The sequence below is a fragment of the Peromyscus leucopus genome, chromosome 15, assembly GCF_004664715.2.
Source record: "Peromyscus leucopus breed LL Stock chromosome 15, UCI_PerLeu_2.1, whole genome shotgun sequence".
Classification (NCBI taxonomy): Eukaryota; Metazoa; Chordata; class Mammalia; order Rodentia; family Cricetidae; genus Peromyscus; species Peromyscus leucopus.
Window position 1 is genome coordinate 5,055,112 of NC_051076.1, and position 23,417 is coordinate 5,078,528.

General features: G+C 49.2%; 1 protein-coding gene across 2 annotated transcripts in view; it reads right to left on the reverse strand.

The window, feature by feature from the left end:
- Lamb3 (laminin subunit beta 3) overlaps window positions 1–23,417 on the reverse strand; it is a 41,925-nt gene that overhangs the window by 12,913 nt on the left and 5,595 nt on the right. For both annotated transcript variants that reach the window (XM_037211114.1, XM_028882807.2), the window contains exons 4-12: window positions 11,299–11,413; window positions 10,704–10,777; window positions 7,413–7,604; window positions 6,000–6,063; window positions 5,518–5,711; window positions 3,381–3,501; window positions 2,600–2,788; window positions 1,012–1,167; window positions 278–474 (exon numbers count right to left, since the gene is read on the reverse strand). In XM_037211114.1, coding sequence (XP_037067009.1) covers window positions 278–474; window positions 1,012–1,167; window positions 2,600–2,788; window positions 3,381–3,501; window positions 5,518–5,711; window positions 6,000–6,063; window positions 7,413–7,604; window positions 10,704–10,777; window positions 11,299–11,413 — 1,302 coding nt within the window. The remainder of the gene's footprint in view (window positions 1–277; window positions 475–1,011; window positions 1,168–2,599; window positions 2,789–3,380; window positions 3,502–5,517; window positions 5,712–5,999; window positions 6,064–7,412; window positions 7,605–10,703; window positions 10,778–11,298; window positions 11,414–23,417) is intronic.

Here is a 23,417-nt window from a genome sequence, read left to right on the forward strand (position 1 = left end):
TACAGATCTGGTGCTCCCCAAAACTAGGACTCTCACTGAAAGACAAGCCCAAAGTCAAGTCTCGGCAGTGAGCTGCAGACGGTATGGGGGACAAGCCTGGCCCAAGGCTGAGAACCACAGAGGGAGGGACATCTGGTGGCCTCCCCCAAGGGGCAAGGAGACAGATGTAGCCTTGCCTGGCTGTAGGAAGGCCAGAGAGCAGTGGAGGAGAGGTAAAGACATTAGCAGGCAGGACCCCTCCGTGACTGAAGAGTCCCTGGACCGATGTTGTGCATACCTGGTTGCACTGGGGGCTGAGGGAGTTCCGTGGGTCACAGGCACAGGGCTCACAGCCCCGACCACTGGCCAGTTTCCAGTAGGAAGGGGCACACTGGTCACATTTGGGGCCCACCACGTTGGGCAGGCACAAGCAGCGCCCACTTTCCTCCTCACAAGGCATATCACGCCGGGCACCTAGGACGCTGCAGTCACAGCCTGTGGGAGGGAGGGAGGGCTGGTGAGCATAGACAGGCTCCCACCAAGAGGTTGGCCCCAAAAAACATGTACCAGAGAGGGCCTAGCCCTGGAAAAGCACCTGCTCTGTGTATTACTGGAGAATGTACCCTCAGGGACCCTTTCTACCAGGCTGTCTGGCCCTGCTTCTGGGGACTGTGTCCCAGACTCTCACTCTGCAGACAGAATGCAGGGCTAATGCTGTGCAGAGCTGGTGCGTCCCCCAAAAGTTGATCTCAGCTATCAGACCAGCCTGAAGTCAGAGGGCCTGTCCTTGTGCATAACATGGCTGACTCATAGGGCCACTGTGCCTTCCCAGCCACCTGGCAGCTTGGCAACTGGCCCGCCCACCCCTGCACAGACTGACTCAAACCCACCTTCCAACCCAGGCCTGTGCTGCCACTTGCTGGAGGACACGGGTGCAGCACACAGTACCTGAAGTGGGGCTTCCTCTGATGAGAACATTCCAAAGACCCTACGCCTCATACCACACCACACCTTCCCAGGCCTTCTACTCACGGTGGCAGCCCTGTGGGTTGGCGAAGGTGAGTCCAGTGAAGCCAGGCTTGCAAAGGTCACAGCGCTCTCCTTGCACGTACTCTTTGCACACACACTGGCCAGTCAATGGGTCACAGGGAGCTCCTGGCACTGCCCCATCTGGATCACACTCACAGGCTGAGTCAGAAACAAAGGAAAGTCAGAGCTCAGAGGAGGAGCCAGGATGGCCTGCTCCAAACTCCCATTCCACCGTGGGCTTCCAGCCTCGTGACCTCAGCCAAGCTTGGAACCCTTTGTGCCTGTTTTCCCATCTGCCACGTGAGAGAAAGAAATTCCTTCTGAGTACTAAATGATGCACACAAAGCAGGTGGGACAGCACTTGACTCTTGCTAAGTATCACACTCTTGCTTCTGTGATCATCACTTCTAGAGTGACTACCATGTTCCAAACAATGAGCAGGTACACTCACAGGCTGTCCTGCCCAATCCTCATGACAACCTCAACAGGCAGGAGTTGTCATACAGATGAGGAAACCAATGCTTGCAGATGTTAACATACTGGAGACTGGACTGGGAGGGGGGAAACAGAGTCAAACTCACATCCATCTCACTCTCCAGACACAAATACCAGCAAGCTGCCCAGCTCCTGCTTACTCCTTGACCCCTTCATGCCTTTCAAAACTCAAGGATTCTTTGTCCAGAAGGTTTTTCCTGATTAAACTGCCCTCAAGCACTTTTATCCTGTTTTTTTCTTCTCTTAGGTCAGTGGTTCTCAATCTGTGGGTCACAACCCCTTTGGGGGTCACATATCAGGCATCCTACATATCAGATATTTACATTATGATTCATAACAGTAGCAAAATTACAGTTATAAAGTAGCAACAAAAATAATACTATGGTTGGGGGTCACCACAACATGAGGAACTGTATTAAAGGGTCGCAGTGTTAGGAAGGTAGAGAACCACGGTCCTAGGTTAATCCAGTGGCCTGGAGGGCCTGTTAAGCCATCCCACTCATTTATTCAGTCAACAAATACTCAACCATAGTGATTTGCCAGGCATTGTGCAGGGGCCAGAGGGTTAAAATATAATCTCATAGCCAGGCGGTGGTGGTGCACACCTTTAATCCCAGCACTCAGGAGGCAGAGGCAAGCAGATCTTTGTGAGTTCAAGGCCAGCCTGGTCTACAAAGCAAGTTCCAGGACAGCCAAGGCTACACAGAGAAACTCTGTCTTGAAAAACCAAGAGAGAGAGAGAGAGAACTTCATGGTAGAGGAGTTCTCAACAAAAGCAGTGCACACAACACCCACAGCAGCATCACAGACACAGCGGTTCACCATGTGTGTAGACTCCAAAGGCAGGAGCTGCACTTGATGCTTTCTTCTCTCTGTGCCCTCTGAAAAGGGTGTATACTGACCAGCAAGCTCACTGTGTGATTGGTCCAGAACCCAGAGAGAGTGACCTACTCGGCAGAGCATAGTTACATTAAAACAATCCCACAAGTCCTTCCTCGGGACTAAGGCTTTGATGCTTCTTGACGGCCTCCATGTCCCCAGGGACTAACTGGGGAGAATGAGTGGATAGCAACCTGTCCCTGAAGCCCCTACTCACGGATACAGGTCTCATGAATGGGAGCGCCAGGTCGTCTATTCCGGAAATAGTGTAGCTGACAGCGCTCACAGTTCTTGCCCTCGGTGTGGTCCCGGCAGTTGTCACACACACCTCCATGTGTCCCCTGGCTGGCAGCAAACACAGCGGGGTCGAAGTGGCAGGTCTCCGAGTGCCCGTTGCACTCACACCCTAGACAGGGAGATCCAAGATTGACTCCATGGGGCAAGAGCAGACCACCACGGCAGGCCCCCAAGTAGCACGTGGCACCTCTGTCAACTCTGAAACATGCACAGCAAGAAAGTGGGGCCCAAGTTCAAAGGAGACTGGGGAAGGGCTTCATGACCAGGAAGAGGGCTGAGTGGACAAGCACTCAGGCCGTCCCATCCTGACATGCACGCTAGCCCTCAGCACAGTCACAAATGGGTCCCTGCCACTTCGTGATCTGCACAGATGAAGGTTCTGTATCCAAGGGCCATTGGGTAGAGGGATGTGATCACTGGAAGTCGGATGTGTCTAACACAGAGCAAGGAGCCTGGAGGGGACACAGTGTCTCTGGGAGCACATGTCTTTAGCAGGGACCAAAGCCTGGCTCTTCCAGACTGACAGAATAGGGATGGAGGCTGTGAGGGGATTCTAGCCCCACTGCAAACCAGAGATCTGAATGCAGGGCTGCAGTTCAGTTATAAGCAACAAAAGCAGAGTCCCAGTGTTCCAGGTAAGATACAGACGAGTCAGCTCCCATCCCAGTTGCTATGGTCAGGAGCTGATCCCAGGCTCCTACTTTGGCACTCATGGGCATCCTGGCCCTCTGCAGGTCCCCATGGCCGGTTGTTGTAGAAGGGGGCGCAGCGCTCACAGTTGGGGCCAGCTGTGTTGTGCTGGCAGATGCAGACATCCTGGACCTGAGGGAGGCGCAGTGGTTAGCAGAAAGGATTTATACAGGAAAGCTTGAGGGCTGGACCTGCCCACTTCCTACAGATCAACCTGCTTGACCTTCAAGACCTTGCCTAGACACAAGCCCCCTCCAGGACACCACACCTAAATGCTTTAGCCTTCACCCAGTTCTTGTAATACTGTGGTGGCCTGGATCTTTATGTGAGTACTCATGCTGTGTGCCCATGGGAGGGCAGCGTGAGTATGTGTGTACATGCATGCGAGTGTGCAGGTGTCCTGCATACTAGCAAGGGTTCAACAGGTTTGACACCTGTGATGTACATGCCAGAGCTCAGTGGAAGGCGGGGACATTGTGCTAATGAACTGTAGGACTCTGGAGTCTGGCAGGCTCTCTACAGCTTCGTTCTGGCAATCCATGACTAAGCTGTTTGGCCGGGGGAACATGCATGGTGAGTTGTTACTAGACTCATTAAGATATAAAAATAGAACCACTATTATATGCTAATTGCTTCCCCAGTTAAGCCCCACCTCCACAGCCTGGCACTCAGGGACGTGTTCACTCTCAGCTCCCCTTCCCTTTCTGCCACAGCTGAACCTCTAGCCACTCCCCATGCAAGCTGGCATTTCCCATTGGCCAATTCTAATGTCTTTCTGTCTGCCATAATTAATTTCTACATTCACCAGCCAAGTGGGGCATGTTTATTCCCCCTTCCTAGGCCTGCCCAGGTCCCTTTAACTCCATAAATTGTTGTGCTGGCTGCATGCACAGTCACCTGGGCAGTGGTTTACAAATAAATACCAGAGCTCTGACCAAGTTCCACCTGAACCTTGACCCTCAAGGCTGAGGCATTGGTGCAGTCCTGTGAGTTCCTCCCACTAGGCCTTAGGTTCTCCTAATCTGTCTTCTATGCCCTAAGAGATCCTATTCCCTCTGGGCTCCTTTGCAGCCTCCAGCAGGAATTGTCCCACAAGTGGGCAGAGAGTCGAGACTGAGACGCTCTCTCCACTCACCTCCCTCCTCAGTTGCCTGCTATGACTCTCCTGCCTCTCTGCCACCAGACTGAGCACCATATCCCCTTAGGTTGGCAGACAAGCTAATGCCCTGGGAAGGGCAAACAAAATGTCCTGGTGCTCCTTCACTGCAGAGTCTCTCCTCTTCCCAGGGTCCTCTTACTGGGGCTCACAGTGGACCCCAAGATCTTGCTAAACTGGAGTTTCTCTACCCATCCCTCCTGCATCGATACTGGCTGGTGCTCAGGGTGGACTCTGTGTGCATACTAAGCACTGACCTCTTACCTAGCCCCACACCTTACTGCCAGATGACTAAACCCCAAGACCAGTGCCTCTCCACACCACAGGACATTACAACAGCCTGGAGCTTCAAACATCAGTAATGAAATCAGAATATCTGAGAGTAGAGGTCCAGACAGGTTATTTTGTCTCTTGTATCTCATAATTCACAGCAATATTTTCATAGGTATGCAGCAACTTCCATATTATAATAATGCTGTGAGACCCAGGGTGAGAGACTTTGCATCAGTTTCCCCTGTACCCACATGTCTACATGCAGCTGAAGCGGAAACCATCCCCAGCCATGTAGCAGACCTAAAGTATACAATGTGGATTTCTGAGACAGTAGGTTTACCTTTGTTCTTGCAGACTTACTAAATACCTATGTCTTTTTGTGTTTGCTTAGAGACTTTAAGAAACAAAAAACAGGATGGTGTGGAGCCCAGCTAGTCTCGAACTCACTATGTAGCTGAAAATGACCTGGATCTCCTATTCCTCCAGCCTCTACCTTCTAAGTGTGCTGGGCTTACGAGGTATGCACCACCATGCCCAGCCCCTGTCCCCAACCTATCTCCCTACCCTGCTCTGGCCTTTCACTTGCTAGGCAAGTGCTCTACCACTGAGCTATGTCACCAGCAATAACCACAACCGAAACTGAGCAGCTGCCCTGCTTCACGGGAGGGTCTGCTCTGGTCTCACTCCCTCCACTCTGCCATCCCACCCTGGGTTGTCACCTGCACAGCAGTGGTGGGACCCGTAGGGCCTCCAGGACTGGGGGCACAGCGGTTGGCATGTCCATGACAGAAGCAACTCCCCTGTAGACGCAGCTGTGACACCGCAAAGTAGGCGCTTGGTGGATAGGAGCCCCTCTGAGGTACAGGGGCCAGCTTGGTGAAGTTGACTCTTAGATTTGTGATGTCACCTAATTCTGAGAGTGGCACCAGCAAGGAGGGGAGGGAAAGCAGAGACAGGAAGTTAAAGGCCAATAGAGTCTCCCTCTTTTCTACCTTCCCATAATACCACAGACTTTCCAGCCCTCAGCCTTCCCACACCATGCTACACATATTCCTGGAGGATGAGTGGGGCAAGCAAGCACTACTTCCCAACCACACTGCATATGTAGGAAGGAACTGGAAATTTCCATAACCTGGGTCCCAAGCTGCTTCATGCCCCTACTAACAGTCCCATGGGAAAGAGGGAGGAGAGTCAAACCAACCTTGAATCTTTCTACTTTGAGATGCAGGGATACCTGACGCTAAATCCATAAGGTTAAGCTGGACCTGCTCAGAGAGAAGAAAGGTCAGAAGCGCAGAGGACTGAAGCGTGCACCAAGCTCAGACACCTTCCTTCCCTCCCGTCCTCATTCTCCTGATACCCCTTCTCACCGGGAACCTGAGACAGACCGTGGGCACCTGTTTGGGGACAGTAGATGACTACTGGATCCTAAAAGAGCATGCACAGGTGTGTGTGTATGTGTGTGTGTGTGTGTGTGTGTGTGTGTGTGTGTGTGTGTGTGATGGAAAATGTAGGTCTACCTGCTATATCATCTATTACAGAGAAGGGCTTTGATGATACTATTTCATTATCAGTTTTAATTTTTCTTTAGTATTGGTGTGTGACTATGGTGTGTGTGGGAGCACACAGTGTACCATGGCATGTTTCTCCTTCTTCCTCTACATGGGTTCTGGGGATCAAACTCACGTCATCAGGCTTGCACGGCCAGCTCTTTACCACTGAGCCATCTCACGGTCCAATTGTTACTTTTTTCTAACTTTAGTATACATGATGGTGGGTTTTGTCTGGCATTTTCATGCACGGGAGATGTTAAGATGTGACTGGATAGATGTGGGTTAAGTGAGCACTCCATACTGGCCACCCTGATCACCATCAGTTTTGAGTAGGCTTTTACTTATGCTACAAACCTCTCACCACATGTGACTTCCAGGCATATCCCACCAAGTTTTCATCCCAACCCCTTACAAATAAGGAAGAAGCCTTGGGCTCTGCTCAGGGTTAGGAACTAGTGGACACATGGGTTGGGTAAAGATTTAACCCCATAGCTGGTAGGTGGACACAAGGAGATCCGTGGCCACATGGGGGCAGCACTCAGCCTGTCTGTCCCCAGAGCCGCTTCTCCAAGGGTAGGGGAAGCTCCAGCCACCTTCATATGGAGTGGGATATGCTTTGGGGAAGAGAGTGACTATACAGGAAAGATTCTGAGAGAAAATTCTGGGTGTTTCTAGAGGCAGGTTGTCATTTCCAATGCAGATGCCTTCAGAGCTCTGGGTTACTCTTGAATCTCCCTCCAATGACTAGGTCTGGCAGACCGATAGATTAAAACCAAAAAATTGATATTTGTGGTAAATCCTGTAAAAGTGAAATTTCATGTGTTCTTTGCTCACTTATGTGTAAGCAGACATCCAGAAGTCCTCACAACAAACTCCACAGGGGATGCAGCCATGAGCCCTCTAGGAGGAAGCTGGAAAGTCGGGATGAGTGATGCAATAGAAGCCTCAGGATGTTTCTGGAAGGTCCCAGCAAAATGATCTGATCTGGTCTGTTCTCACGGTTTGACTAGGAGACGTGGGCTTCCTCCCTCTGCCTGCTGGGTCAGGCTCCCTATACCTACCTTTCCCCCAGTTAGACGCCCATTAGTCCTCTGGGGCAGGGGCTGGCACCGGACGTCCTGCCAGGTCTTGGGCTGGCCCTGGTGGACCTGGGGAAAGGTGCTGGCGCAATCTGTAGCTAGGTACTGGTACACTCTCCAGGTCTTGCCAAAGTCAGAGGAGCGCTCGATCAACATGCCAGCTGGCATGGGACTCTGGGGAGACACGGGGCAGGGAGTGGAGTAGGGTTGAGTGGTGGCCGAGGGGAAGAGGCACTGGTAGTGTTCCATGGGAGACACAATTGCAGGAGGCTCCTGGAGAGAGGAGGGACGGGTGGGCCAGCAAGAGCAAGGACTGTGGAAAGTGTCAGGGACAAGTCCTAAGGTCCAAGACAGCAATCAGCACCCTACCCCCACCCCAGCCACCAGGAGAGGAGGAGCTCTGCTCCACCACTCCCTGCCACGATGCTTAGCTTCTCCATGGGCCCCAAAGCAACAAGACCAAGTGAGCATGGACTGAAACCTCTGCACCTGTGAGCCAAAACATCCCCTTCCTCCTGCTAAGTTCTTCATCTCCGGTATCTGTCACAGCGACAGAACACTGACCAACACACCACCCTTCCTAAAATCTGACCTGGCCCTGTGTGCAAAGGCTCTGTACTCCTTGTTTGGCCCTCACCAGCCCATCTCAGGGAGTGCACCCCCTCCTCAGCCTTCCCACCTGTCTCCTGTTTGGAGCATCCCTTCCCTGTAGGTTCCTTCTCATCTTTTGTTGGAAGTCTAAATGTTACTTCTGCATGGAGATTCTTTTACACCTATCTAACTTGCATCCTTCTGCCCAGCCCATGGCACTGTCTCCTAGTCTGCCATCTGGCTTCCCTTAGAAATAGCACCACCATTCTAATTATTTACTAGTCAGTTCCCTGCTTTCTAGGCAGGATTTCTCAGCTTCAACACAGTTCCTATATGGGGTTGGACAAAGGAACCATCAGGCTGCCCTATGAATTGCAGGACACTTACCAGCATCCCTGACCTCAGCCTACCTGATGCTGTGGCCATACCCACAGTGGTGACACCAAAGTGTCCCCCAAAATTGCCATATGTCCCTAGGGAAGGGGGAGAGCAGAGCTAACCTGGGTTGAGAAACAGTGCCCTGAGCTACACCCTCTCCCTTGCCCGCTTGGTTCCCAGTTCTTCCCAGCATCTAGTGCACAGTGGGTGCTGAGTACACGTCACTGAGTGAGTGGTAACTTAAAGCCTTCTCACAGCCATAGACATTCACCCTCTAGACTTCGTGGAGTCTCTTGTCCCCTCGCCTGCTATAGGTTTCCTTGTTCCTCACTCCTAGCTTTAGCTTTGAAGTTTTGAAAGAGCCTTTGCCTGGAATGAAAGTGCCCTTCACATGGCTATAAGGTAAATTCTCTGACAAGCCCACCCCCAAGGCTAGCCAAGCTAGATGCCCCTCCCAGGCTCATCAACACCAACACCACTGCATCCGCCCCCCACCTCACTCAATCTCCTCTGATATCCTTAGTAAGAGCAGCTTCGTTGTGACTCGTTTTACACCCCTTTCGATCCCTACCGACGGATACCAATTCTACCATATTCTCAGTGGTATGTGTACTGCCAGACCTGATACATGGACGGGAAACAGCAGAACAGCGAAAGCATTTAACAGTATACAACTTAACACTGCCTTTCAAAACTGTCACCTTGAGAGACTGGGCATCTGTTCAAACACTGCTGGCATTTCTCAGAATGCTTTGACCTTTTGTAGGGCAGGGTTCTCAGAGACAATTTTCTCAGTCAGATAAGAACCTGGGTCCTGTTGTGTTTCATCTCACACTCCTTCAACTCTTAAAAGTCTTATAGACTTTCCTGCTCAGCTCATCTTATTAACCAAACTTTATCTTTCCATGTTTGACTATTTCTGTAAAAGAATGTAATTAAATCCTCTGGTGGGGGTGGGCACAATGGCCTGTCACAAATGAATGAAACCATTGAGTCTAAGACAGGAAGGAGAATTTGAGAGGCCATAGTGCCGATGGGATAGACTGTTCACCAAGAGAGATGTGCCAGGGTATGTCCTTCCTGTGGGTAGGTAAGTTCTTGGCCACTATTTAAACTTGGTCTCATCTTCAAAGTTGTTAAAGTAGAGTACACCATCCCTGGGGAGAGGACACATGCTTGCTGTATAAGCTAAGGACCTGAGTTCAGATCTCTAGCCCAGTTTCTCTCTCCATCATTAGTGATCTGCTCCCCTCCACTCTACCTCACACTCCCTGACATGATGCTCAGGTTCAGCTCAGTCAAGGGAGCAGCCATTAGGGGTTGAAACCTCTGACACCCTGAGCCAAAATAAATCCTTTCTCCTCAAACTGGTTTCTCAGAGGTTTTTGTCATAGCAACGAAGCCTGACTAACACAGTCGTTTACCACACTGATCTATATTCCTGGCATATTCTACTTATTTTTATGTGCTTATGTGTACATGTTTGTGTGTGCACACATGTGGGGTGTGCACATGTGAGTGAATGGAGGCTAAAGAACAACGTCTTCCTCAATACTTCTTCACCTTGTTTTTTGAGACAGGCATTATTGTTGCATCTGGAGCTCACTGATTGAACTAGAATTGTTGGCCAATCAGCTCTGGGGATCCATCTGCCCCTGCCCTCCTTCCCTGCTGCCAGGATTATATAGCTACACACTGTGGAATGGATAGAACAGATGGACAAAAAGACAAGGAGAGGGGAGAGGGAGAAAAACAGGACAGACAGAGCCCCATGGGTATGACCCCAGTGACCTGCTTCTTCCAACCAGACCCCACCTGAAAGTTTCCATCACTTTGAAATAATGCCTCAGATCATCACATAAGTCCATCAATGAATTGATCCACTGGTCACATCAGAGGCCTCATGATCCACCTCTTGATGACTAGAACCACCCACTGGGAACCAAGCCATCAACACATGAGCTATTTCTGGGACATTTCATATCGAAATCATAAAAAGCAACCAAGTCCCGCAGAACTAGTATGTGCCAGAGAAAAGTCTATTTATTAGACAGGTTAAAGATGTCAGCTGCAGAGAGGACTAGGGTCTGCAGCTGTACCATGGCCAAGACAGGGGGCTGGGAAGGGGCCCTCTTCTGGTGGTCAGCCATCTGTTGTCACAATGATGTAAAATCATAGTGAGTGTACCTACTCTGAAAGAGGACCCCTGGCATATGGTGCCATCACCCCAGCCTAGGGAGACAAAACACTGTTCTTTCTCAACCCAAGTCCCTCCCCTACCCCCTGAGGTTCCCAAAAGCAAACCTTAAAATCCATCATGATGTCCTGAAGCTGCATTCTCTTGTCCAGGTCCAGCTGCAGAGAGACAGGGTTCACATCTGGGAGGACAAGAATGAGAAATATTAGACAAGATGCTATCCCCCATGCCCCCAAAGCAGGCCTTGACAACACCAGCTCTGGGCAGTTGGAACATCTCCTGCCTTGAGTCTGGCACTTCCGGGAAAGGAGTGGACCAGGTGTGTTCCTGCTTGTGTCACTTATTCAAATGTCCTTGTCGGATGGTGATGGCCCATCATCACTGACACCTCTGATACCCCAGAGGGTCCCAGCCTGTCTGTCACAACAGATTTGTTTCCAAGGCCCAAGGCCCACGTGCACCACCCACAGAGACAAGGCAAAGTGAAATGGATGTGGTACTCTCCCAGCATACCTTCTCCCCAGCCTAAGCAAGCTCTTCTGCCTATGGTGTCCAACAGACCCAAAACAAAGCTAGAAGGCTCTGCCTGCCCACCCCCCACACCTTTTCCCACAGAAACCCAAATTGTCTTGAAAGACTTCCACATGCCCCAGCCTGTGGAGCCTCCATAATCATGGGCTGCTGCAGGAGGCAGGTCCTCACCATTCTGTGACTGCCACCAGCGCATGGGGCCTGAGGATGATGCAACATTCTCCACTCGGTGACTGTTGTAGTTGTGAGGCAGCCTGGAGTCACACTTACAGCATTTCATCTGCCACTGTCGGGGAGGGAGATAGCAGAGCTCAGAGTGGGTCCCCGTGGGTCTCTCCCGTCTATCCTGGGATCCCAGCACATGTCTTCATCTGGAATCTACCCTCAAGGGACCTGCCAATGTCACCAACACACTAAGAAAGATGAATTTCTTAACCCAGGGCTTCTGGTCATCTCTTAGTTTAATTCTGTGGCCTTCCTACTTATAGCAAGGCAAATCAATGTTGGGGTTGGAGAAGGAGTACACGGTGGAAAATAATCTTAGCTCATGTCATTCCCTGAAAGAGAAACTGCAGAGGTGTGAACCGGGCAGGGAAAAGAAAGGAGAAACCCACATAAACTCAGTACCTACTGTGCTAGGGAACACTGTGTTAGAGAACAAGGAAATTGGAGGTTCTGGTGCTGGCTCCATTATTCCACTTCCCAGGCCCAGTTTTTTTCCTCAATAAATTAAGTGAGGGTTGAGTTAGAGTCACTCCACGGGTGTTTGTTGAGCATGTCTTACATGCCAGGCATAGCACTGGGCTCCACAGGTTAGATTGCTCTCTAAGGAAGCCCATATTTGGTTACCATTTCCCAGCTCCAGGATACCCTGTCCACAGGAGAGAACCTAGCTATCTTAGTTTCTTTTCCTGTTGCTATAATAAAATCTCTGACAAATGCAACTTAATGGGGAAAGGGTTTACTCAAGATATACTCTGTACTTGTCAGATTTCCTCTGATCATCACTGCTGCTTCCAATACCTCAGAGGGTTCCAACATGTCTCTCACAAAGACGTGCTCCCAATGTCCAAGTCCCTCCAGGAACCCACCCACAGAAACTAAGCAGAATGAAATAAAGGTGGTCCTCCCAACATACTGTCTTCCCAACCTCAGTGAGCCCTTAGCCACCATACCCGGGAAGTCAGAGCTGCAAGAGCTTGAGGTAGCTGGTCACATCAAATCCACAAAGAGCAGAACAGGATGAATGCATGCTGCTACTCAGCACACATATAGCCCAGGATCCCAGCCACACCCACAGTTAACATAGTCATGGTAATCTCCCTTAGGCAGGCCCAAAATGATGGACTTACTCTGGAGTCCATCAGGTTGATAACACTAACCATCACAACTGCCTTCCTGTGACAGGCTTAGCACACAACACTCACCTCTTCCATGGCCTGTACCATTCTGAGTGGGACAAAAGACTTAACTATAGAGCTGCAAGGATGGGCTCCAGGTCAAGGTAGAGAAAATGGAGAAACAAAGGTGATCAGAGAGGTGGTTTGTCTCGAGGTCTGTGACTATGATCATGCGTGCAATACATAGCACTCCCACAGGCCCAGCAAGGTCCTGTTCCAGCTTCCTCAGGTTGCACATACAAACATCTGCTCTCTCTCTCTCTGAGTAGCCATAGCTCTAAACCCTGCCCAAAATTCAAGTGCACAGCCCAGAGGGCTGAAGGTTCACTCACAAGCAGAAGCAAGGCTTGGAAGAGACCACTGGGCCCTGATGGTTATTCACATGCCCCAGGCCTCTGCTTCCTTTAATCGCTTCTCACCCACAGCCTTGCAGCTGCTCAGTCGCAGCGGTGTGCAGAGGCCATATACTACCTGAGCCGGTGCCATAGGTGTGGGCACTCTGCCTAGGTACAGAGACTCTGTGGCTATGCTGGGCCTGCTCACGGGCTGTGGACACTCCCTACCCAGCACCATTTTCCCTCTGTGTGCCCACAGCACTGGCCCAAAAAAGAAGGGGAGTTGAGTGTGCTGCTCTAGGGCCTCTGCTCTCCTGCCCACTTCCCGTTCCTAACCTTAGTCAGCGAAAGGAACACCACTGCCATATATCCTTATCACAACCAAAGATGCTTGAGAAAGCACTGGTAGCTGAGCCCCATCTAGACTGTGCCCATCACTCGCCAGCTGGTCTCCATCCTGGTCATACCCACCCTCCCCTGCTGGATTTCTCTTACCAAGCATCTCTGCTTGTCAAGCTATATCCTTCCTGTTGATTTCCATAAGCTGTCTACCTTCCCCATCTACAGTGCATTTCCCATGAGGGCAAAGGCTTGCCTTCCTTCCCTGCTGCCTCCCAGTGTGGAGAAAAGTGCCTGGCACACCGCTGGCTCTAGCTAAGTCCTCACTGAATAAATGAATGAATGAGTGAAGAATGGAAATGCTCAACATGTGCCAACTATTTTCAACCACATGATCAATAGCTATTTCTTTCCTGGGCTCAGCCTGTTTGAAAGGAGTGGGGAGGGAGGAGGAAGGAATCAAGGACTAACATTAAGCAGTATGCCCATGCTGCCAACCCCTCGGAAGACTGAGGCAAGAGGATAGCTTAAACTCAAGCTTGGTGTCAGACTGGGCAACATAATGAGACCTATCTCTTAAGAAAATAAAATTAAGTGATGAAGTTCTGGCCAGGTACTGTATTAGATAATGCAGTATAAAAACCTATTTAAGGGGCTAGGAGTGTGGCCTGAGTGGTAGAACACTTGACTAGTATACACAAAGCTCTGAGTCCTCATCCCTAGTGTGGCATAAAACTGGGCATACTGGTACATGCTTGTAATCCCAGCCTTGAGGAGGCAGGAGGGCCAGAAGTTCCAAGTCATCTGTAGGTATACAGTGAGCTCAACACTAGCAGCCCTTTGAGGTAAACAGTATTTCTCTCTTATTTTTCCCCAAGAAAGCTGCTGAGTGACAGACTTCGCCTGGAGCATGCTAAAGTTTACCATCTCTGTCTCATCCACAGAGCACCAAGCAGAACCTGTGCTGACCCTGAAGCTGACTTTCGGGGAGCCCACAGCACAGAGAGCACTTTGGGAAGGACTCAGTTTCACCAGCACACTCAGCTCAGCTGCCATGGAGACTGGAGATGTGCCACCAGCTGAAATGCCTGGTCATTTAGCATCATCTGTTCTGAGCAAGAGAAGGCTAGAGCAGGATGCCTCTCTAGACCCTATTTTGGTCCTTGGCAAAGGAGTGTGTCCTTCCCCACATTCTGCCCAGCCTCATGGGCAAATTTTCCACCCCCATTCCGTCTGCACTCAGCACATATCCGGAGGAGAGACAAGGCCAGACGCCTTCTGGCAGATGCTGCTGTCACCAGAGCTCCCTGCCCCGGGCTCTGCTGGGAGTCGAGCCCAGCCCTTGCCTGACCAGAGCAGCATTCAACACAAGGCTTTCTTTCTTAGCTTAGGACACTGGACAAGAAGCCAGAGACGGTGGCAATGGCCTTGGTATTCGCAAATGAGAGAATATTATGTAACCATTAAGAAGTGTTTAGAGAAACTTTTTAATTGCATGGGGAAGAGATTACAGTAGAATGTCTTATGGGTGAAAGTTAGGCTTTAACTTGAATATACAATACAATCTCAAATACATTTTTAAGAAACTGACTATGTTGGGAAGGAAATATCCAAAATAGCAGGAAAAACCCATATGAAATTGCTGATATTCACCTGTTTTGACCCATAAGCATGATAGCTACATATAGCTCAACCTAATATCTCTATAACAGGATTTCAGGTGACTTTTCCCTGTTATTTTTTTTGATATGTTTAAACTTTTACATATTGAATGTTACTTGACTTTTAAATGTAGGACTATAGATAGGATTATAAAAAAAATAAACTAAAGATGTCCAGTGTCAATGTGGGCTCATTGCTCTGAGCCTCCCTCGGTCATACAGACAGCATGGGGATCTAAAGCCACGTCCACCAGCCTTCCACATGCACAGGCACTGATAAAGGATCAGATGGCCTCGTGAGCTCGGACACTACGTGCTGCGTGCTTCGTGTCTGGGGACACAGCTGAGGAAGGAATTGGCTTCACCCTCAAAGGGAGGCTAAGCCCCCGCTTAAGACAGGTATTTTAAGTAGCTCTGCTGTCAACTCGCCAGCAGGATGATGGACCTGAAATAGAACAGCTACAATAGAAGCCAATCTGAAGATAAGCTGTGTGATTTCACTCTGGGCCTCAGGTTCTTTCTCTGTGTAGTGTGTGTGTGTGTGTGTGTGTGTGTTAGCGCTTGTGAGGCTCTTCTCACAGGTCCCGTGTGCCCCTTTCTCTACAGCAATGGCTGCTCTCCAAGGCTGCAGCCTCCCTCCCTAGGGTCATAGAGCCACCATGCTCCCTGAGTTTTACCAAGAGATGAAGCATTCTTATCAGTCCAGCCTGCCAGGCCTCCAGCCAGTTTGGCTCCTGTTTGCTCTCCAGCTGGAGAGGCTGGGCTTTCTCGGAGCCTTCTAGAATCTCAGAAATCTGGCTGAAAGACAACCCCTTCCAGAGTGCTTAAGTAGGGCAAGGGAATGAGCAAGAGACTCTGGGGCCTGAATCACAGTGGAGAAGAACAGAAGGGGGGTTGGAAAAGCAAGCTCTGGTTAGCCATGATGCAGCTCCCTTCAGGGTTGATCCAGGGAGCTGCCTGTGTCCATCTAAGCTACATCTGGGGTCATGGCCACTAGCCAGGGCCCAAAGGAGGGAACCAGGAACAAATAAAGCAAAAAGTCCTGCTGTCTTCAAGAAAAGCAATTTCTAAAAAAGAAAGAGAAAGAAAGAGAGAGAGAGAGAGAGGGAGAGAGAGAGAGAGAGAGGAGGTAGAGAGAGAGGGAGAGAGAAAGAAAAGAAAAGAAAAGAAAAGAAAAGGAAAGGAAAGGAAAGGAAAGGAAAGGAAAGAAAAAAAAAAAAAGAAAGAAAGAAAGAAAGAAAGAAAGAAAGAGAAAGGAAAGGAAAGGAAAGAAAGATACATGTCTCCATGTCAGCTTCCTCCTTGGTAAAGCACAGGGTAGATGTGATAACAAGTTGGCCCTGTTATAACATGGGTTAAAACTCCCTGGATCGGACTTATTATCCCCAAACCATAATCATGGACATCCAGCAGGACAAGAGAATCAAGAGGGGAAGAAGACACTGACCAGAGGCATGCTGGGAAAGCTGACTCCCAGAGGAGAAAGAATTGTGGAAGGCCAGAGAGGGCGCTCTGCAGACCTCAGCAGGGGTTCATCAGCTCCCAGGAGTAGTCTCCCTACAACCACTAAAAAGTCAAGGCCAGCCTACAGCAGGTGCTAGGTGGGAAGAGGCCTCCAGAGCCCAGCCATTTTCAACTTCATCTCCCCTCTTGCTTAGCTCAAACTGTTTAGACAGCTCTGTCTAAACTAAATTGAGAAAGGCAATTCTCCAAAGCTGATTATAGAGCCCAGGTTCACCACACACCCCAAAATTACATTACACTGCAGTCGCTCTTCTGAGCAGTACGGGCACGCCCTTGGCTCACCCTTCCAAGACCTCCGAGGCAGGTATACTGCTTTTGACATGATGGGTATCCCCAGCCTACTGGTGGAATGCCATGGGGATGAAGCAGGGATCCATGTACCAGGCATCTGACTCTATACTGACCTGTTCCATTCTGACTAAAGGTGTACAGAGGTCATGTGGCCACCACTACACACAGCTGAGACTAAATAGACTTTCAAGACATCGCTGTCCTCTACCCCTCACTCAAAAGGGGCAGATCCCTCTAAAACAGAGGTTCTCAATCTGTGGGGCAGGGTTGCATATCAGATATCCTGCCTATCAGATATTTACATTACAATTCATAACAGTGACAAAATTACAGTTATGAAGTAGCTATAAAAATTTTTTATGGTTGGGGTCACCACAACATGAGGAACTGTATTAAAGGGCCACAGCATTAGGAAGGCTGAGAACCACTGATCTAGAAGCAAAGATGCCCCCTAGTCCCGAGTGGGGAGAGGCAGTTCTACCCATGACAATGGCTTCCTAAGTCCATGTCATGACCACAGACAGAGGACTTGCTGGCAAAGATTGGCCTGCCAGACATTGCTGAGGCTTCCATGGTATAAGGTGAATTTCCTAGAAATCCCAGACCCATGTTGAAGAATCTAAAGGTGATTAGAGCTTTGTGACTGTGGAGAGGAGTATTACAAAGTCAGAGACAGAAGGTCTTGGGCTAATATCGTCGTGCTCATCTGCCTGTACATGGTGCCGACATACTTTGACTATCAGGGAAAACTGTTTGAATAATAATCTCAGCAGACAATGAGCTTCCGCCAGCCCAAGAGTGGAGAGCTTCATCAGACCGCGCCTGCAGCCTCACACCGGGTCTTGCTTCCCTCCGACAGTAACTCTCCTCCTCCAACAGTCTTCTCATTTTCTTCCATCCCCTCCAAGGTGACACCCCTTACTCTCTTGAGACCCTTTGAAAAATTTCATCTATGTCTCTGATATATGAACCTGTGCTGAAGTCTGAATGGCTTACCTTTCCTAAGGAAGATTACATAAAAATAAAGATGTCTACAGTGCCCACCGGAACAGTAAAGCTGCAGCAGCATGGAAGACCTTAGGCCTTCTCAGAGCTCCTGGGAACAGGAAAGCCACTGTTTTAGAGAGAGACAAGCTCAATATCCCTAAGGAGAGAGGACAGTGTGTGTGTGTGTGTGTGTGTGTGTGTGTGTGTGAGAGAGAGAGAGAGAGAGAGAGAGAGAGAGAGAGAGAGAGTGAGAGAGAGAGAGTGAGTGAGTGTGTGTGTGTGTGTGAGAGAGAGAGAGTGAGTGAGAGAGAGAGTGAGTGAGTGAGTGAGTGTGTGTGTGTGTGTGTGTGGTGTGGTCTTGTGTCTGATGAGAGATAAGAAGAGAGAGAGAGAGAGAGAGAGAGAGAGAGCTAATCTTGTGGAAGACCACCCTGGTTTCCTAGTGAGAGCTGAACTTGCTTGAACAGGACACCCTTACATACACTCTCAGATTTGGAACTACTAGGAAACACACCTCTGAGAGTGTATGTAAGGGTGTCCTGGGCAGTTTCAATGAAGAGGGAAGACCTACCCTAAACATTGGATTCTACATGCTAGCTTAAGACGGAATGAAAAATAAAAAGCAAGCTGAGTAACAGTACTCTTCTCTCTGCTTCCTGACTGTGGATAGAATGTGACCAGCTGCTCACACTCCTATCACCATGATCTCCCTAACCATTATGCACTGTGTTCTCAAACTGTGAGGCAAGATAAACTCTTCCTTAAGTTGTTCTTATTAGATAACTCTCCAGAACAATGGAGAAACCATAAGCAAAGTGTGTGTGTGTGTGTGTGTGTGGTGTGTGTGTGTGGTGTGTGTGTGTTCGGTTGTGGTTTGAATGAGAAATGTCCTCCATAGGCTCACATATTTAAACCACCCAGCACCCAGAACCACCCAGCACCCAGTTAGTGCTGCTTGTGAGGTTATGGAACCTTTAGGAGCTGCCCCCTCGCTGGAGAAAATATGTCACTGTGGGGTGGGCTTTGAGAGTTTGTAGCCTTTCCTGTTTCTTGCTCTCACTTTCTGCTTCCTGTATATGGATGAAATCATGACAGTAGGAGCAGGAAACAAGGAGGTCATTCCTGTTCCTGCCGTCACACCTTCCTTACCATTATGGACTCTTTCCCTCTGGACAGAAGTTAAATAAACCTTTGCTTCCTTAAGTTACTTTTGGTCGTAGTATTTTATTACAGTAACAGAGAAGCAGCTAATACAGTGACTGCACACACACACACACACACACACACACACACACACACACACACGCACACATGCACACGCATGTATGCATACCCCCATGCACAACCTCTGTCTACACATTAGCCTTTCAGAAGGTCATAAGCTAGACCGTTTCCAAACAAAGAGAGGCAAAGGCTGGTGTGGGCACAGGTGGGCATGTGGATGCTTGTGTGCTTATGTGCTGAGGAGGAAGGGACCTCCAACTGGCCGCAGCTCTCTTCTGTGCAAGAGATTAAAATGGCAGCTATTTGGTTTGCACAGAAAGTTAACGTAGGGAATGTGCTGTGCAAGACTGTCATTAAGACAATGGGATGATTAAGTTTCCCTCAGAAAGGGAGGGAACAGGGGTAAGTAGAACATTTGAGAAACAGAGCAGACACGTCGTCAACCTTGTTGGGAGCAGAAGCCAAGGCTGGAAACATCCAGACAAAACCGTGGGCTCTGGTTCTCTGCCTTGCAAAGCCTTGAGCATAGGCAGTCCTTGTGCCATGATCCCAAGACATCATGCAGTACCCGGGGGTTCTCTGAGAAACAGACAGAGACACCAGGGCTGAGCAAGCAGTAAGTTTCCTATGTGGAGAAATGGTGATCCGGACAGGAGCCTCAGCTTTCCCAAAGACGTAACTCTATTCTGAGAGTCAGAACCAGGACCACAAGACCACGTCAGTGTTGGCTGACTCTGGCTTCTCCAGAAGTCCCCCACAGATCAGACTGGCAGCAGTGACCTTAGGAAGTAAAGAAGGCAGAGGACCAGGATGGTTTGACTTCCCTGGGTGGTGAGTGGCCTGATGAGGAAGATGTACTTGGGAGATCTGTGAGCAGAGACAGCCCCCAGGAGACAAGAAGGGAGGGAAAGAAGAAAATGGGGTGGGAAGGAGGGAGGCAGAGAGGGAGACAGTGGGGGAAGGAGGGTGGGAGGGAAGAGGAAGTGATGCAGGAGCATGGGCCTCTGCAGGCACCTCATTCATTTGGACATTCTGCCACATAGTCCTCACAGCAGTCCCTTGAACTGGACGCTAACATTGCTCCTTCTCATCTGGGGCTCAGCAGAAGTGCAGAGGTGTGTCAGGGTGGGACAGCGTCACAGGATTTCACCTAGGCCTTGAGACTGAGGACTGTCTGTACAATAAGCCTACCCAGAAGGCACCAGGGGCTGGAAGGAGGAAAGCATGGAGAAGGCAAACTAGAAGTAGGGACTGCAGTTCAGGCTGTTCTGGTAGAGTGTAGCTCACACGTAGGGCCAGACTATTAATAGGTCAGGAAGGCAGGCTGGCCCAGAAGGACAAAGTTGGGGGAAGTGTCATGGGGCAAAGATAACTACACCCAAGGTCCATTGGTTGCAACACACAGCTGAAATCCAAAGGAGCCAGAACTGGAGGCTCAGCCAACCACAGAGGTAGAGGGGGCGAGGCGGGGTAGCTGAGGAAGGAACGTGCAGACAGGCCAAGACTGGCTTGCAAAGGAGTCATTTCTGGAGGCCAAGAGCTGGAAGGGACGCTTTTGGAACTGGACAGAGTCCCAGCATGCAACTCCCTCCCAGTCAGTCAGGCTGGGGAGGGGTGGAGTGAAGTGATACTGAGACACCTGAGGTCACAAGTCCCTCTACACTCTCTCATGCCACCTCAGCAGGCCACCACTGTCACCTCTACATAGACAGAAGAAAAACCTCAACTCCAGAGATATGCAGAGAAGGGGTATGAGAAGCTAACCACCTCATACCCCTCCCTGCAGAACCACTCAGGAAACCCAACTTTTTCTCTTCCTTCTGGAGTCCAAACTTTCTCATAGCTCATGGGAATAACAAGAGCTGTTTTATAAGGTGCCATGACTATTACTTGACATATTTATATAGGATTCTTAGTATGATGCCTTCCACACATTCCCCAGGGGAGGGCTTAGGGGCACCCAACATGGGACTGAGAAGAGGCCTCTGAACATTCAGTGCATGCGTTCATGCATGTGTGCATGCATGCATGTGTGCAAGTGTGTGTGTGCGCGTGCGGTGGCTTCATCATTGAAAACCACAAGTTTTAAGATGGCATGGGATAGGGGAGGAAGAAAGAGAAACTGGCAAAGGGTAGGAGGCACAGGAGAGACGGTGCTGTCTGTACCCAGTTCATCTCCAAGAATGTAGGAGCAAGGAAGGACCCTGCAGACCACTCTGTCTCACACTGGCCCACGGAAGAGTCAGACAGATTTCTTGCCCAAGGTCATACTGCAGTTAGCAGGAGACTGGAACTCTATACCACCCACAAGGTGTCCCATCCTCTACTCTGCAAAAAGCTTCCTGTATTTATTGCTCCCTTAGAAAAAGGGAAGCGGCCAAGGCTTCTTAGCTTTCACAGCAGAAAATAGCTAATATTTATCCATTACCAGGATTGCAACAGTCTAGACTTCTCTTTTGCAAGCACCCCACTTGCTCTCAGGAGGCTACTTGTAAGCAGGAAAGGAGGCCAGTTCCTGGCGGGGAAAGAGGGTGCATCTGAAAGAGGCAGAGGGCAGGCCAGGGAGAAGCCAAATGTCCAGGCCAAGTGGAAGAGAGGCTCTTCTCACAGCTGGGTGGGAGGATATTTTCTACCATGGGGTCCTGATCTCTCCCTGCTCCACCTTCTGAGGCAAGAAGAACAGAAGTCTTCCTGAAAATCAGGCCTAGGCTTAGTGGCACATGATTTGGGGAGTCTGTGGGTGGACATCTGAAGTCCCTCTACAGCCTAGAAAGCTTAAGTCAACCCTGTTGCCTGACCTACAGGGAGCAGTCTATTCCCCAAGCTGGTCGAGCAGGCTTCCCATATCCAAGTGGGTGACATGTAGACAGCACATCCTTCTTCACTCAGCATCTCCAAAGTCCCCACCCAGGACCTTCTATGATTAAAAACAGCCACAAGCATGCCAGGCTGAAAGGACAGTGGGGCAAGAGCATTTCAAATACCCTCTTTTGGGTCCTGAGGACAGAGCAGCCTGGGAAGGTGCATCCATAAAAACCGTTGCTCCTTCCTCAGGGTCAAAGGCAAGTGTCTACTTCCCTCTCTTTCTCTTTTCCCATGAAAGTTGGAGACCTCCTGGCAAGCCACTCCCTGACATTCTCTTGTACAAACCCATTTGGAAGGAAGCAAAATGGCTGAGGACTCCAGCTAGTAGGAGGCTGAGACCAGAGAACTGTATGTCCAAGGGCAGTATGGACAACTTAGGAAGACTCAGTCTTGATATAAAGAGTTAAAGTAAAACTATTACGTGTGATGGTGCACACCTTTAATCCCAACACTTGGGAAGCAGAAGCAGGCTATCTCTGTCAGTTTAAGGTCAGCCTGGTCTATATAGTGAGTTCCAAGACAGCCAGAGTTACATAGTGAGACCTTGTCTCAAAAGAAAAAAAAAAAAAAACAAAAAAAAAAAACCCACAAAGAGTTAAAGTAGAGCTAAGAATGTACCTCAGTAGAAGAGTGCTTCCTTAACTTGTATGAGATTCAGTCATTGACACCACAAAACAAAATAGGCAAAATAGGCCAGTCAGACAACTGGGAGACAAGGAGACACAAAGATTTAAACACATATAAACACAAGGAGCCAAAAAAAAAAAAAAAACAAAAAACAAAAAAAACCCTTGTTGAGGGGAAAGAAAAAAAAATCAAAAGCTCCTAAAGAAAAGGTTCAGAGGCATTGTGGGAGAATACCATAGCCCTTAAAAAAAAAAAAAAAACTTGCAATAAATCTAACCCAGGGAGCAAAAAGCTTGTACAATGAAAACTTCAAACTGACCTCTCATGGTCATGGATCAGAAGAATTAACACTGTGAGAATGGTTATCTTACCAAAAACAATCTACACATTCAATGCAGTCCTCATCAAAACTCTAACGCTTCTTCTCATGGAAATAGAAAAAAAACCAACATTAAATGAACATGGAAGTACAAAAGACCTCAGCAAGCCAAAGTACTCCTGTACAAAAAGAATATCGCTGAAGGTAGCCCCATTCCTGACCCCAAGTTATATTACAGAGATGCAGTAACAAAAACAGCATGGCATTGGTATAAAAACAGACACAGAGATCAATGGAGCACAATATCCAGATATAAACCCTCACAGCTACAGTCACCTGACTTTTGAGAAATCTGCCAAAAATACACATTGGAGAAAAGACTGCCTCATTAGCAAATGGAACTCCTGTCCACCTGTATGAGAACGAATCCAGGTCCCTATCTCTTACCCATAACAAAAATCAGTTCCGTGTGGATCAAAGACTTTGCTATAAGACCTGGAACTTAAGGAAAAACACTTGAAGGTGAGGGCACAAGCAAGGACTCCCTGAATAGGGCCCCAGTTGCTAAAGAATTATGTCCAACAATCAAGAAATAAGACCTTATGGAATTAAAAAGCTGCACAGCAAAGCAAATGGTTATGTGAAGAGCCAGACCGCAGAGGAGAAACTCATTGCTAGCTACACACCCAACAGAGGTTAATATCTAGAATATACTGAG